Here is a 14,167-nt window from a genome sequence, read left to right on the forward strand (position 1 = left end):
CCTGCTTTCACCCCTCCTGTTTGCTTTTCTAACTTGCATTGTTGGACCCGCTAAGTGAATACTGATTAACTATGGCTATCCCCCCCCCCCACCCCTCTTAACTTTTATATAAGTCACAGTTCAGAGTTTATGGAGCGTTGAAATACCATAATGCAATAAACTATGCAGTGTGTGGTGGAATGGGGAGGGGGGAAAAACAAAACAAAACAAACCCCTTCTCATCTGGGCCTCAGGAAGGCTAAACTCTAAGCCTGGCTCTGACGATGACTTACCGTTGACCTTGAGACACTTTAACTTTTCCTTGGCTCAGACACCTGAGCATCGGGTTTCTCTGCAGTTTGGAAATATTGTGCTGTTTCTATTAAGCACGTGTCTCCCTGGGATTTAGTAACAAACATTACAGATGAGCGCAGATGTTTAAAATGAAAGAAATGAATGCCCTTTTTAGACTATGTAATACCTCCACGGTTAATAACATGTGTGAGGTATATAGGAAAGGTACACACTGGGTTCATTTTTGAAGTGAGTGTTTATCACAGTGGTGAGGGCGGGGCAGGGGTAGCAGGGTGGATTAGCAGCGTCCCAGAGGTGAAAATAGGTGTGGAAGGCAGAAGGAATTCCACCGCTGAACCCAGGTGGCCAAAGCAAGCTGTTGGCCTTGTGAAGTGCCCATTGGCGATGACTCTTGGATGGGCACTTTGGGACAGTTGGATGGGACTCGTCCCGGTGACTTCCTGTCATTTTCAAACTACTTAGAACCACAATCAGAAGGGGAGGTAAACTTTTGATGGGGGGGAGAAAAAAGAACTGAACTTGAAAAGGTTTTGAAGGAATGGACATTAAACTTGTGCCAAAGCAACATTTTCACACCATGAAGCTTCGTGAAGCATTTTCCTCGAATTAGGGAAACCCTCAGAGTATAACTACAAAACAGTCTTTTGTTGTTCTTATTCAAAAGAGAGCATTGCTTCATTGAAGTATGGGGAAGACAATGTGGATTTGGATTCTGAGTGACTAATTAAGAAAAAGAAATACTTCAAATTACATGAAAACACAAGCCCCTCATTTACAAGCGTAGAGAAACATTTTGAATAGCCTTTAATTGGTAGTTTTGTGAAAATAGGATATTAGAGAAGATCCAAAAGAGGGATAAAGTTTGCTCTTAAATATGAATTATTTCAAGTATTTCCGTGCCGAAGAACCACAGAAAGTTGGGCAGGGGAAGGTTGGCCCTAGCCGTTGTCTTGCCACACGAGGCTGTACCTGACCTTCAGAGCGAATGTAAGGAGCGGCTCAGCACCCACCTGTCCATCATCAACACAGGCTGGGGAGGGTGTTCCAGTGGCTGGGGCAGTTTTGTGTGTACGTTTTGTGAAGTACAAGAATAAATTCAATCAATTTTAATGGTCTTCTTGGTTCCATATGTTCACAGTTTACCAGATAGTTGTCATAGTTCAGGAGAGAGATATAAATTCAATATTGTAGTTTGGTAGAAAAATCAAAGAAATAAGGGGAGGGGGGGCTTAATTTTCTTCTTTTGTTGGAAATGAAATGATTGTTATTTGAGCAGCATTACCTGGAAAATCACATTTCTTTTATAATCTTCATTTTTGAGAGTAGATGATGCAAAGGTAATGAAGCATAGTCATATACATTATATTTTCCAATGGCCCTTTTCTTTTATATGTATTGATTTCAGAGAGGCAGGGAGAGGGAGAGAGAAACATTAATGATGAAAGAGAATCATTGATCAGCTGCCTCCTGCACACTTCCTACTGGAGGTCGAGCCCGCAACCCGAGCATATGCCCTTGACTGGAATCGAACCCGGGATCCTTCAGTTCGCAGGCCAACGCTCTATCCACTGAGCCAAACCAGTTCCAATGGCCGTTTTCACTAGTTACAACAATCAATTGCTTCTGTCAATTCTCTGTTTTTAAATCCTCACCTGAGGATATGTGTTTTTTTAATACTGATTTTGAGAGAGGGAGAGACACACAGAGAGAGAAGACGGGTCCTGCAGCAGTTGAAGGAGATATGGATGAGGTTGAAATCCTCCATAATTTCATCTCGTGTTCTAAATACCTTCTTTGACAATACAGATTGAAACTATTAAACCAAAAAATGTAACTGGTTTGAGTTTTTCACTTTCTTAATACTTCTGTATAATATACCTATTGAGTTTAAGAATTATTAAATGAAAATAACATAATTAACTGTTCTTTATTAATCATTCTTTTCCCTTGAGAATAAGTTAAGAGGTTTGCTCAGACTTACATACGGAGTGTGATCGTGTGAGATTGTGGTTTATTGTTGTGAGGACTAATGAACTGTTATCCTTGTATAGGTCTCATCACAACTACATCGAGGAAACTAGATCGAGAGCAGCAAGATGAGCACATATTAGAAGTAAGCATTTCTTTATTTTCAGTTATTTTGAAAATATACTCGTAAATATCATGGGAAAGAACATTCTTGTTCTCATTTACTAGTATTCATAGCTGTTAATATTTTGTTATATTAGCTTATTGTCATTAATAAAAAGGAATATAAAACACTGTGCATATATTTTATGCCTCCTTTATGTCCCTTTGTGTCCCCGAGATGCAAGACCACTGTCCTAAGTCCCATTCTAATGTTTGTGCTTATTCAGGCACACACAGAGAGTAAGCAGAACTGAAAACAGTGATTTGAATTTCAGTTTCATTTACAGAAGTGGTTTTTTGTATGTCTTCTACATCTTTTTCTTCAGTATTATGCTTCTGAGATGTACTTATGTAAATAGATTAATTCAACCTTTTAAACTGTAGTTAGCTTGTTTCCAGGTTTTTGTTCGTTTGTTTTCCATTTTAAACTGAATTATGTAAAGTTTATGCCTTTTTTGCCCTGGCTGGTGTGACTCAGTTGTTAGAGCACCGTCTCCTGAACCAAAGGATCCTGGGTTTCATTCCCTGTCAGGGCACATGCCTGGGTTTGCGGGTTCGATCTCCAGTAGGAGGTGTTTGGGAGGCAACCGATCGATGATGTTTCTCTCTCTCATTGATGTTCCTATCTTTCTATCCCTCTCCCTTCCTTTTCCTCTAAAAGTCAGTAAAAGTATAGAACAACAACAGCAACAAAACTGTGTTACTGGCTATTTGTTATTGACTCCAGGCTTCGGAACAATTTGGTGATGAATACTGTAAAGCATCGTTCTTGATTGTATTCCTCTTTAATTTTTCTTTTTCCCCCAAATATCAACTGGTCACAGGGAAATGATGTGAGACATTAAAATTGCAATAGCAATTTTTTTTTTGGTTTTATTTTGAGAGTTTGGGAAGGTCGATCATGTACTTGACAAGTACTGTCAGGATCCATTCACAGTTTGTAAATAACAGGATTTACACCTATCAGCTTCAAACAGGAAATAGTTCCCTGGGAAACGTCAATCCACTGTAGTTTTTAGTATTTCAGTAATTAATTTGGGAGGATGCGTGAGGGGAGAATAACTGTTACTAAGGTCATTACTTTTAATCTACACACTGAAGTAAAAATGGACATTTGATTAAAGGGTGAAATTGTTTCTTTTGCATCTAGAAGCACATGCCAGTGCATCCCCAAGAATCCTGATTTTTATTCCACACTGATGACATGAATAATTTACTTAGAATCAAAGTCACTTTACATTTCTTTTACTGAAATTTTTATTTCATAAATTGGTATTAAATTTAAATGTTTGTGGTTCACCCTACTAAACATGGAAAACTTCTGTGCAAGAGCCAAACAAAATAAAATGATGATTACTAGTATTAAAAGGCGTGCTGCTTAGCACATATTTTAAATTGATGACTTAGCTTATTTTATTGATGAAGCTTAAAAATGACAGTTTTTTTAATGGACTGTGTGGAGATTTTACTTTTAAGTATATGCAGTATCTATATAGTTTAAGAGGACTCTTTAGATACTTAAAGCAAAATCTTCATGTATCCCTTCCTTGGCTTAAAAATAATGTTTGATAGCTTAGCATTTTGGTGACATTCACAGTACGGTAACAGTTATGTAAGGGCCCTGGCCTGGTAGCTCAGTTGGTTAGAGCATCGTCCTGTTAACACCAAGTTTGCAGGTTCGATCCCCAGTCAGGGCACATACAGGAATCAACCAGTGAATGCATAAAGACGTGGAACAACAAATTGATGAGTCTTTCTCTTTCTCTCTCCCTCTCTTGCTCTTTACAACCAATTTTTAAAAAATGGCAGTGTGAGGAAGGGAGATGGCCTGGTCAGGAGAGGTTAGGGCTCACAGCCAGTTCTTTCTTAGCCCTTGCCTTCCCTGAGTTTCTATCTGAAAATGGGAGAGGTTGTCCTGCCTCCTCACAGGGCTGTTGCTGGAACGAGAGGAGGTGGTTTGTGGTCAGAGCTGTGTGCACTGGAGAGGTTTCCACAGATGCTGATTCTCATTGGGAAGAAAGCAACCACTTTTATTTAGTGTCTTTTGAAAACATTGTTGATCTCTCACCTTTAAAAAATAGGTTACCGTGACAGACAATGGTAGTCCCCCCAAATCAACTGTTGCAAGAGTGATTGTGAAAATCCTTGATGAAAATGACAACAAACCTCAGTTCCTGCAAAAGTTCTACAAGATCAGACTCCCAGAGCGAGAAAAGCCGGACCGAGACCGGAACGCCAAGCGCGATCCCATCTACCGGGTGATCGCTGCCGACAAAGACGAAGGTCCCAACGCAGAAATCTCCTACAGCATCGAAGAGGGCAATGAGCACGGAAAATTTTTTATTGAGCCCAAAACCGGACTGGTGTCATCCAAGAAGTTTTCTGGAGCTGGAGAATACGATATTCTTTCAGTGAGTGAAGATCGAGTCTTTGAATGTCTTATAAACATTTATTATTAATCTAGTCTTTGGTCTCATTCTCTTATAACTTTATTCCGTAAATGGCCTCAGTATGACAGTGGGAAGTATGGGTTTGTTTTCCTCTTTGCAGTTGTCACTCCAGTTATTATTTGTTGAGTGTGGCATGAAGAGGATGCTTTCTGATCAAGCATTAAGCACGTGGAATATGCAAAGACAGATATTAAATGTTTGAAATTGGCTCAAGTCTAAGACCAGCCCAATCCATGCTTCAGTGATGGGATGCTACTTCTAATAATTTGCCGTTTTGATCCCCTCTGCTCATATAGATCAAGGCAGTGGACAATGGTCGCCCCCAGAAGTGGTCAACCACTCGCCTCCATATTGAATGGATCTCCAAACCCAAACCATCCCCGGAGCCAATTTCCTTTGAAGAATCGTTTTTCACCTTTACTGTCATGGAAAGCGACCCCGTTGCTCACATGATCGGAGTGATAGCTGTTGAGCCGCCTGGCACCCCTCTTTGGTTTGACATCATTGGTAAGCGTTCCTCATAGTTGTCATGGTTATACCGTGGAGAACCTGTTTATGCTCTGCTGATTTTTGTGCATGTCTCAGAAATGTAAAATTGGGAATAAGACCAATTTGTTTTAAATTGCGGTATCTTGATTGCAAAGTTTGCCTCTGTCCCCAACATATATTAAACTTGTTTAAAATAGGTGCTCTATGTGTACCATCTCAATATGAAAATTAAGGTTTTTAAAAGTACATCAAGGATTTATAGAGAAATCTAAGCATTTTGGTCCAAAAGTACAGTTTCTGATCCAAAAATAGAGCTTTTTAATTTTTCCCTCTTGAAACATAGCATATGGCAGATTACCATTTTCAGTGGATATGATTTAAATGTTTAAAATAACTATGTGTGGTTGTCACACATCGGTATTTTATAGAGAATAAGCTTAAAATGTTTAATTTTATAACTTAAAAACGATAGTGGCAACCGTGACTTTTAAAGTTTTATTTACCTCATTTTCAGTAGGAAGCAAGATTCACTATATTAAATTACATGCCTAAGCCAGTTTTTTTTTTGTCATTTAATTCAGCATAGTTATAGAATCTAATAATCTATTCCAACATACTTTTCAAAAGTTCACATTAGACTTTGACACGTTTTTATGGTTTCTTCACACTATTTTAATGATAAGGATACTTAAGATCAGAAGCACGCATTACGATTGGGACTTCATGTCCCTTTTCCCCCGTCCACCTCTCAGCCACGATAGCCCCAGATGCTGTTTCAGCAAGTTGAGCTGGTCGGCCATCGGCTGAGCGACACAGGTGCACTGTGTATGGTTTTTCCCCTTGAACTTGCACACTAGACAGTTAGGCTCTGTTCATCATGTTGGTCAATGTATGAACTTGTGGATGTCATCAACACCTACGAAACCATTACAGGTTAGTTTTAAAGACAAGAAATGAGATTGTGTTCATAGTCCACTGCAGTCAGAACAGTTCGTTTGCTGTCTGTTAATTCCTATCCCGTTTCCAGATGAGCAGGCTGCTCCTGGGCAGCCTCTGACATCACCGTGTAACCCCGCCTGCCTTTGGAACCGGTCTGATTGACGGCTCTGCCTTGTTCTCTGCTTTCTTCCATGCTTGCTTGCTTCTTTTTGGCTGTGCCAGGAGACACACTGGCTAGAGAAGTGTTTTACATCTTTCAGATGACTTGTGACCTGAACTGTACAGCAGAAGGTATCTGCTGAGATCACATAATTTGTCTCGGATTATGAGATCTGCAATAAAAAGCATCATTTTTTTTTTTTTTTAGAACTTTTATTTTCAGGGCCTCCCTTTCATTGCGTTTTCTTTTCATAGTGTGCACGCGGTCATCCATTTTAATTGCAAACATACCAACTTCTCATCCATCCCTAGATCCTTCGTTTTAACTGAAGACTTTGCTGTGTGTGTGTGTGTGTGTGTGTGCGCGCGCGCACTATTTTGCTTTTTGGTAAGATTTAGTAATAGAACTTCATTGTGATAAGACATGTTCATTCCATTTCATTGATGTATCTCAAGTTCAATGGATTTGAAAAGAGTTTGTCAAGAATATATAATTGGCATTGTATCTGGATAATGTAAGTAGCACAGAAACGTTTGCTTCATTCTCTTTGACAACAATGGAAAAAATTTCACATACTTCATATGAGTCATGGCTAATTCTTGATAACTATCGCTATTTTTTTCCAAGTCACCGTTTTTTTTTAATAGGTTTTAGGGCAATATGCCCAAGTGTTACAGTTCTTGTTTTTTTTAATTAAACTTTTAAATGGCCAACCTTGGTTACCAAATATCTTATATAGCTACTGCCACATAAATTAAAGAGATATTTAGAACCCCCGAAAAATCAAATTGGCAGTCATTCATGGGCAATATTAGCAATCTTTTCCTATTTTCAGAGTTGCTTCTTGCTTCCTTTCGCTTAGTTGTTGCCTTGACAGTTAGGTCTCCACTCTGCGTTTCTAAAAGTGATGCCTTTGTCCTTGCCCTTCCTTGTTCTCAGAATGAAAGCGCTGGGAATCACCTTGGCCAATATTGATTATATATCAGAAATTTTGTTTTACTGGCAGTAAGAATTAAAAAGCCACAAAATAGTCAGCAGGTTTTCATCCTGTTACCTGTTCTTACTTGTTTGTCCTAATTGAACCCAGGTGGCAACTATGAGAGTCACTTTGATGTGGACAAGGGCACGGGCACCATCATTGTTGCCAAACCTCTGGATGCGGAACAGAAATCAGACTACAACCTCACAGTCGAGGCGACAGATGGAACCAGCACGATACTGACTCAGGTTAGCGGAGGATGAGGGGGTGCTTGTCAGAGGAGGGTATGAGCAGTTCATTCTGCACCACCACCCCCCCCCCCCGCCCCCCGAGGTTCTCCGATCAGAAGTTACCATGTTGCTGTAGTTAACACACGTGCATACCCAGGCCTTTTATTTGCAGAAATAAAATTAACTGCAAATCCCGAGAAATTTTTGAAAGAAGACTTAAGAAACCCACACACTGTTATATTATCAAGATATTTTTATATTTTACTCCTTTTCAACTGTATTAGTATAAAATATATCTCTGATGCCCTGGCCAGGTGTTCAATGGTTAGAGCATCGGCCCAAAGGGTCTCCGGTTTGAGTCCAGGTCAAGGGCTCATACATCCATTGCAGACTTGATCCCCAGCTCCGGCCGGGGTGCGAACGGGAGGCCACCAGTCGATGTGTGTCTCTCTCGCATCGCTGTTTCTCTGTCTGCCCCCTCCGCCCTCCTCTCTAAAAACAAAACAAAAACAGTGGAAACAATATCCTCAGGTGAGGATTACAAAAAAATGTGTCCCTGTTGAGGGATGAGTTGTCCAAGTCGTTTTCACTGAAGCTGGTTAAAGCCTTGGCTCCCTTGGCGAGGGCTGTGTAAAATAACTGGTGACATCGTTCTGAAAATCCCGTTAGCATCTCACTCCTACCCGAATAAATACGCACTCATCTACCAACCCAAGGCCTAGGCGAGCAAAGCTTCACTTCCTGCTGAAGAGCTTCTCTGAAAGGCTTACTTGATCGCGAATGAAACCTCATTAGACTTTGTAGGTACAGGACACGGCCCAGGAGGCTGAAAGCTTCCTGAGGGCGGGATTGCCACGTTTATTTCACACGCTCAGCGCTGACCTGTACGTGCCCAGCCAGTGTCGCGGCTGAATGGCCTGATCGAAAATGGCTGGTTTTCCTTCAGCGGTTCCTGCTCGCTTGTGATGAATGGATCTGGGAGCAGGATAACACGATGTCTGCCCAACACTCCATGAGAAGAATGATCTTTAGATTTACAGTGGGAGTAAATGCATAATGATTTAATCTGCAGAAATTGCCGTTAGAGCCATCCCTTCTGCCTCACCGTTGACGCTGAAGAGTGAGGCCTCCGAAGTTTTAAATATTTACATAACTGTCACATAAAACCTTCCTGCACTTGGTGATTGCATTTAGTATTCATATAAAGTCTGACGTGCCGATCCGTCATGGACTCGGTGTTCTCTGAGAGCTGGTACCTGCGTCTCTCACAGGCCGCTGGCTCACACACCTGGGGCCGTGTGTTAGTAGCTTCACCGGTGCGTTCCTCGGGCCCAGGCCTCCCGTGCCATCGGGACTAGCACACCCCTTTCTCCAGACGCACCAATGAAGCCTAGATTTCTTGCTCATACTGTAAATCGCTGTTATAATTAGTGGTGATTTCCACTGTGCCTCATCCACATATGCCTTTGCAATCTGAAAATGAATCCTGCTGGCATGTAAAAGGATTTTACTGGGGACTGAGTTTTTTAACATCAGCCTTTTTCCTCTAAGGTTTTTATTCGATGCCGATGTGTTTAAGAGAGTTTATCTTTTTGTTGTACTTCAGTTTCTTTTAGGAAGTAAATGTGTTTACTATTGATACATAGGTTTTACGATCACAAAAAGATAAGAATTTGCAAGCACATTTCTTTTTCATAAATATAAAAATAATCTGTCGATAAGAAGTTGGAGTCTCAAAGATTAGAACAAGAAATTTAGATCCTGTGACAGTCTGGTATTATCCTCACTCAATAGCACGATAGGTACAGATTCAACTCTGATCCAGGAAACTAGTGTTCTGTAAACCTGGGAAAGTAACTTCTCTGTAATCGTTATCTGAGGAATCTAGAAATACCCCTGCTGCATTTCATAAGGAAATGTGTGAAAGGTGTTACATTTTCTCTCCAACGTTAGCCTCAAGAATTTAGAAAGGTCCTCGTTATCATACTCAGGTATAGAAATAGTATGTCAATGAAAAATTGAACGATATTTTGATTTTTGTTACTTTTCTCATGTTTGCGTTTCATTTTTGCTAAAAGGAAATCAATTTTTAAAAATGTGCATCTGAGTCACTGGGTATTTATTAACATGTCAGACTTAGGAATACTGTTGTGTGACTCGTTCTGTCATTATAGGTTTTCATCAAAGTCATAGACACAAATGACCATCGTCCCCAGTTCCCTACATCCAAGTATGAAGTCCTTATTCCTGAGGACACAGCGCCAGAAACAGAGATTTTGCAGATCAGTGCTGTGGATAAGGATGAGAAAAACAAACTCATCTACACCCTGCAGAGTAGCATCGATCCGCTGAGTCTCAAGAAGTTTCGTCTGGATCCTGCAACTGGCTCTCTCTACACTTCGGAGACGCTGGATCACGAAGCCATTCACCAGCACGTCCTCACGGTCATGGTACGGCTCTCTGCCCATTCTCCGGCCACCCTGCAGTCCTGAAGGGTTTCATGCATTTGAGAGGGATTTTAAGTCAGGAAAATTCCAACGGGATTGATAATGCTGACTTTTTTCAGGTACGAGATCAAGATGTCCCTGTGAAGCGCAACTTTGCGAGGATCGTGGTGAATGTCAGTGACACGAATGACCACGCGCCCTGGTTCACGAGTTCCTCCTACGAAGGGCGGGTGTATGAATCCGCAGCTGTGGGCTCGGTGGTGCTGCAGGTCACGGCGCTGGACAAGGACAAGGGGAGGAATGCCGAAGTGGTGTACTCCATCGAGTCAGGTACTTGGGGAGCACTCCAGGGGTTCATAACTTAGCACTTGTTAAACGTCTGTTTCTTCTTTTCTAAAATTGGTTCTGGAGGTTAAAACATTTCTGTGTGTCACTGCAAAAATTACTTACATGGAGCTTACATGTTAGGAGAAAGAGAAAACAATTTAAGTTCTAGCTCTTTAGGGAGCTAGGATAGAGTCCTAACAAGTTAGGGTCAAGTGCTTGGAGACTCACTTGGATATTAGCATAATTCAAAGCTGAGAGGTCCTACCACAAAGAAAACTTGATTTTTGGCCAATTCAGTATTTCTAAACTTGTATTTTTTTAAAATATATTTTTACTGATTTTAGAGAGGAAGGGAGAGGGAGAGATAGAAACATCAGTGATGAGAGACAATCATTGATTGGCTGCCTCCTGCACACACCCCCAAGTGGGGATAGAGACTGCAACCCAGGCATGTGCCCTTGACTAGAATCGAACCTGGGACCCTTCAGTCCGCAAGCTGATGCTCCATCCACTGAGCCAAACCAGCTAGGGCTGTACTTTTTTAATATATCTTTATTGATTTAAGAGGGGAAGGCAGAGGGAGAGAGAGAGAGATAGAAACATCAATGATGAGAGAGAATCATTGATCGGTGGCTGCCTCCTGCACTCCTCCTCCTGGGGATGGAGCCCACAACCCAGACATGTGCCCTGACCAGGAATCTGACTGTGACCTCCTGGTTCATAGGTCGACGCTCAACCAGTGAGCCACACTGGCCGGGCTCTAAACTTTTTTTTCACCACATAATCATTTTCCTTCTTAAACTAGGAAACGTTCTTAGGAAAATGCTGGCCTCTTAATGCAGTGCTTTACTTGTATACTTGTAGTGAGTGTTTTCTCCTAGGCAGAGCAGGGATTTCGTGGTGGACTGCTGACTCTTCCGATTATGACCCACTCAGATCTCTCAGAGAGGGGGTCACGCCCCTGCTCCTTCTGGGTTTACTGTTGCTGCCACTATCACCCTCATGCAGCTCGCACAGTTGCGTGTCACTCATGGCTCGTTGCGGTCCGTCCCCGGGGGTGGCATTTGGACTCAGAGATGTTGGAAAGCGGAAGGGGCTGGAGGAGCTGGACAAGAGGCAGCGAGGGCAGGGAGGGCAGTTGGAAGTGTGGGCAGTTCCAGGGAGGATAAGGCAGGAGATCTGAGTCTTGCCGGGGGTTACAAGGAGGAGCGTCACAGAGCAGCACTGTGGCCAAGCAGTGTTTTTGTTCTCTGTTGAATGCTGCTATTCAGCCACCCATGTATTCATCCCAGGGTCTCATTAAGCTCATTTCATGTGCAGGTGCCATGCTGGGCACATTCATATTCGAACTTGATAGGTGTGGGGGTCGCCATTGGTCCACACAGGCATGTTCTTGCTTGAGACGGGTCAGTCTACTTTAGAGATCTGATGTGTGCAGTCAGAAATGGCCTTGCTTTGCAGCTTTTCCTGCTCATGCCAAATGATAGGAGTAAGTGATTCAATATGAGAAGGCACTTTTCAGTTCTCTGTCTTCGTGTCATTGTTAGTACAAAGTCTCTCTCCTTGTTCTGCCTTTATAATGAATTTAAAGTATTGAGATCATCCACTTAACTTGGCCTTTTTTTTGTAAGTCCATACTGCTACATTTTTAGAAATTGCATCTATCATAGGCATTAGAATTCAAAGAGGTGTCAATTAGCTATTAAATCATATCACCAAAAGCCAAGCAAATGGATAGTAATTAAAAAAACAAACACTTTGTTGATGTAGCTTGTGGTCAAACTATTTTTATTTCTTAATATATTTGAAGTTTCATTTATTTCACTGAAAGCGACCAAATTTAGTCCATTACTCACAAGGAAGACCTCGTCTGCTGCCCCTGGTTGCAGCAGTAAGATGTGTTTTCATGTAGTTAGTGCCTTGCCTAACGATGGAGGTTTTCCCACTGGTTCAGAAATGTCGCCGTTAAAAAAGCAGCGCATTCCACGTGTGCATGCCCGAGCACTTCAATGAAATAATTTTCCCGCAGACAAACTGGCTGGGTTTGTGTAGGAGAAAATGTTAAACTTTCCCTTAGCTTTCACATAATTTTCAACAACTGGGTGGTTAAAATATGATGGTTGGTGCCCGACTGAAGGCATACACATTCCTTAAATGCTTGTAGGGCTGATGGAATTAGTAACTCGGTATTCCAAGAATGGAACTGTATCTCCACTCAGCGAATACATAATACCAAGGGCCTATTCCAGCACAGACCTTGGACTTTTACAAAGATATTGTTTTCGATTTGGTATTATAAAAATAGTGCTGAACAAGTACTTTATGGGAAATGACTCCCCTTAAATGCTGTGGAATTGTGTGTGTGTGTGAATCTGTTCGAACAGCAGGGACTATAAAATGGTCCTGTGGCCGCTCACTTACCATTTATTCATAATCACCTGTTTCTAATGTCTGTCAGATTACATTTAATAAAGTTCAGAAGACTAGTTATGAATTCAGGCCATCGCACGGCATGTTTAATTAGCAGCGATTTATTGAGCAAAAGGTTGGGTCTGATGAGGCGTCTTCAGGGGAAAAGGAATTCATTAACGGGTATGTTCAGTAGCAGTTGAGTTATGTGCTTGGAGACACATGCTCAGCGCCGTACTCTGGGCAGCTTGGTGTTCTCTTTATTTTTTGAAAGTAGATAATTGTAACTTCAAAACCATTGGAACGCCTGGAATTAGGAGCCTCTCAGTAACTATGCTTATTGACCAGAATTGATTTTCATCCCCAAACTTAGGTTCACTATCGTTGCACTTGAAGTTTAGAGAGGTGGCCGCACTGGCCGGCGGTCGGCATCCACAGCGTGTCCCTGTGGAAAGACACGGATTCCTGTGCACAGCTCTCTAGTGCCCTGTGGGGTGTGCGTGTGTAACACAGTCGTAGCTAATGCGCGCACGCGTGCACGTTTGCTCAGATAGTCGCCTGGCTCCAACAGCGAGGACAGTTTAAGGCTCTTTAGAAATCACCGTATCTCCAGCTAAGGAGACTGACTAAGCCCCCAGCCGAGTACAGACTTCCGCCCCTGCCCTGTGAGTTCGTTCACAAACAACATCCGTGTATTTCAGTATTTGGTGAGCGTGTCTATTACTAGATCAGACGGCATGTCCAAGCCACTCAGCAGCCCTCGGTATTCTCCCAATAAACACCATGTTGCTCTCCCATCTGCAAATCTTGTGCTTTCTGCCGTGGTCTCTGTGGGATCCATATATTAATTGACTGGCTGGGTTCCTGTTTACCTACTTGTTACCAATGCCGGGATCAGAACTGTCTTTAGCAAAGCCAGGCAACTCCAGGTGATAAAGAATGTGAGGCCTTGTGTATGTGAAGCATTAAGATTTCACTGTCCACCCGGCCGGCGTGGCTCAGTGGCTGAGTGTCGACCTATGAACCAGGTGGTCACAGTTCGATTCCCGGTCAGGGCATGTGCCTGGGTTGCAGGCTCCATCCCCAGTGAGGAGCGTGCAGGAGGCAGCCTCGGATCAATGATTATCTCTCATCATTGATGTTTCTATTTCTCCCTCTCCTTTACTCTCTGAAATCAATAAAACTATATTATTAAAAAAGATTTCACTATCCAAGATAAGAGAGAAATGCACATAGATTAATGAGTATAAAATATAGGTCAGCTTCTCTTTTAGGACAGATAGAAGGAAGTCCAAGGAGTAGGGATGAAGGTT

At 42.0% G+C, this 14,167-nt stretch overlaps 1 protein-coding gene across 6 annotated transcripts in view; it reads left to right on the forward strand.

Annotated features, from left to right (window-relative positions):
- Window positions 1-14,167, forward strand: part of FAT1 (FAT atypical cadherin 1) — a 121,658-nt gene that overhangs the window by 73,121 nt on the left and 34,370 nt on the right. For all 6 annotated transcript variants that reach the window (XM_059685610.1, XM_059685615.1, XM_059685613.1 and 3 more), the window contains 6 exons: window positions 2,346-2,407; window positions 4,506-4,835; window positions 5,171-5,381; window positions 7,550-7,689; window positions 9,846-10,121; window positions 10,238-10,448. In XM_059685610.1, coding sequence (XP_059541593.1) covers window positions 2,346-2,407; window positions 4,506-4,835; window positions 5,171-5,381; window positions 7,550-7,689; window positions 9,846-10,121; window positions 10,238-10,448 — 1,230 coding nt within the window. The remainder of the gene's footprint in view (window positions 1-2,345; window positions 2,408-4,505; window positions 4,836-5,170; window positions 5,382-7,549; window positions 7,690-9,845; window positions 10,122-10,237; window positions 10,449-14,167) is intronic.

This window comes from Myotis daubentonii, chromosome 2 (assembly GCF_963259705.1).
Source record: "Myotis daubentonii chromosome 2, mMyoDau2.1, whole genome shotgun sequence".
NCBI classification, from domain to species: domain Eukaryota; kingdom Metazoa; phylum Chordata; class Mammalia; order Chiroptera; family Vespertilionidae; genus Myotis; species Myotis daubentonii.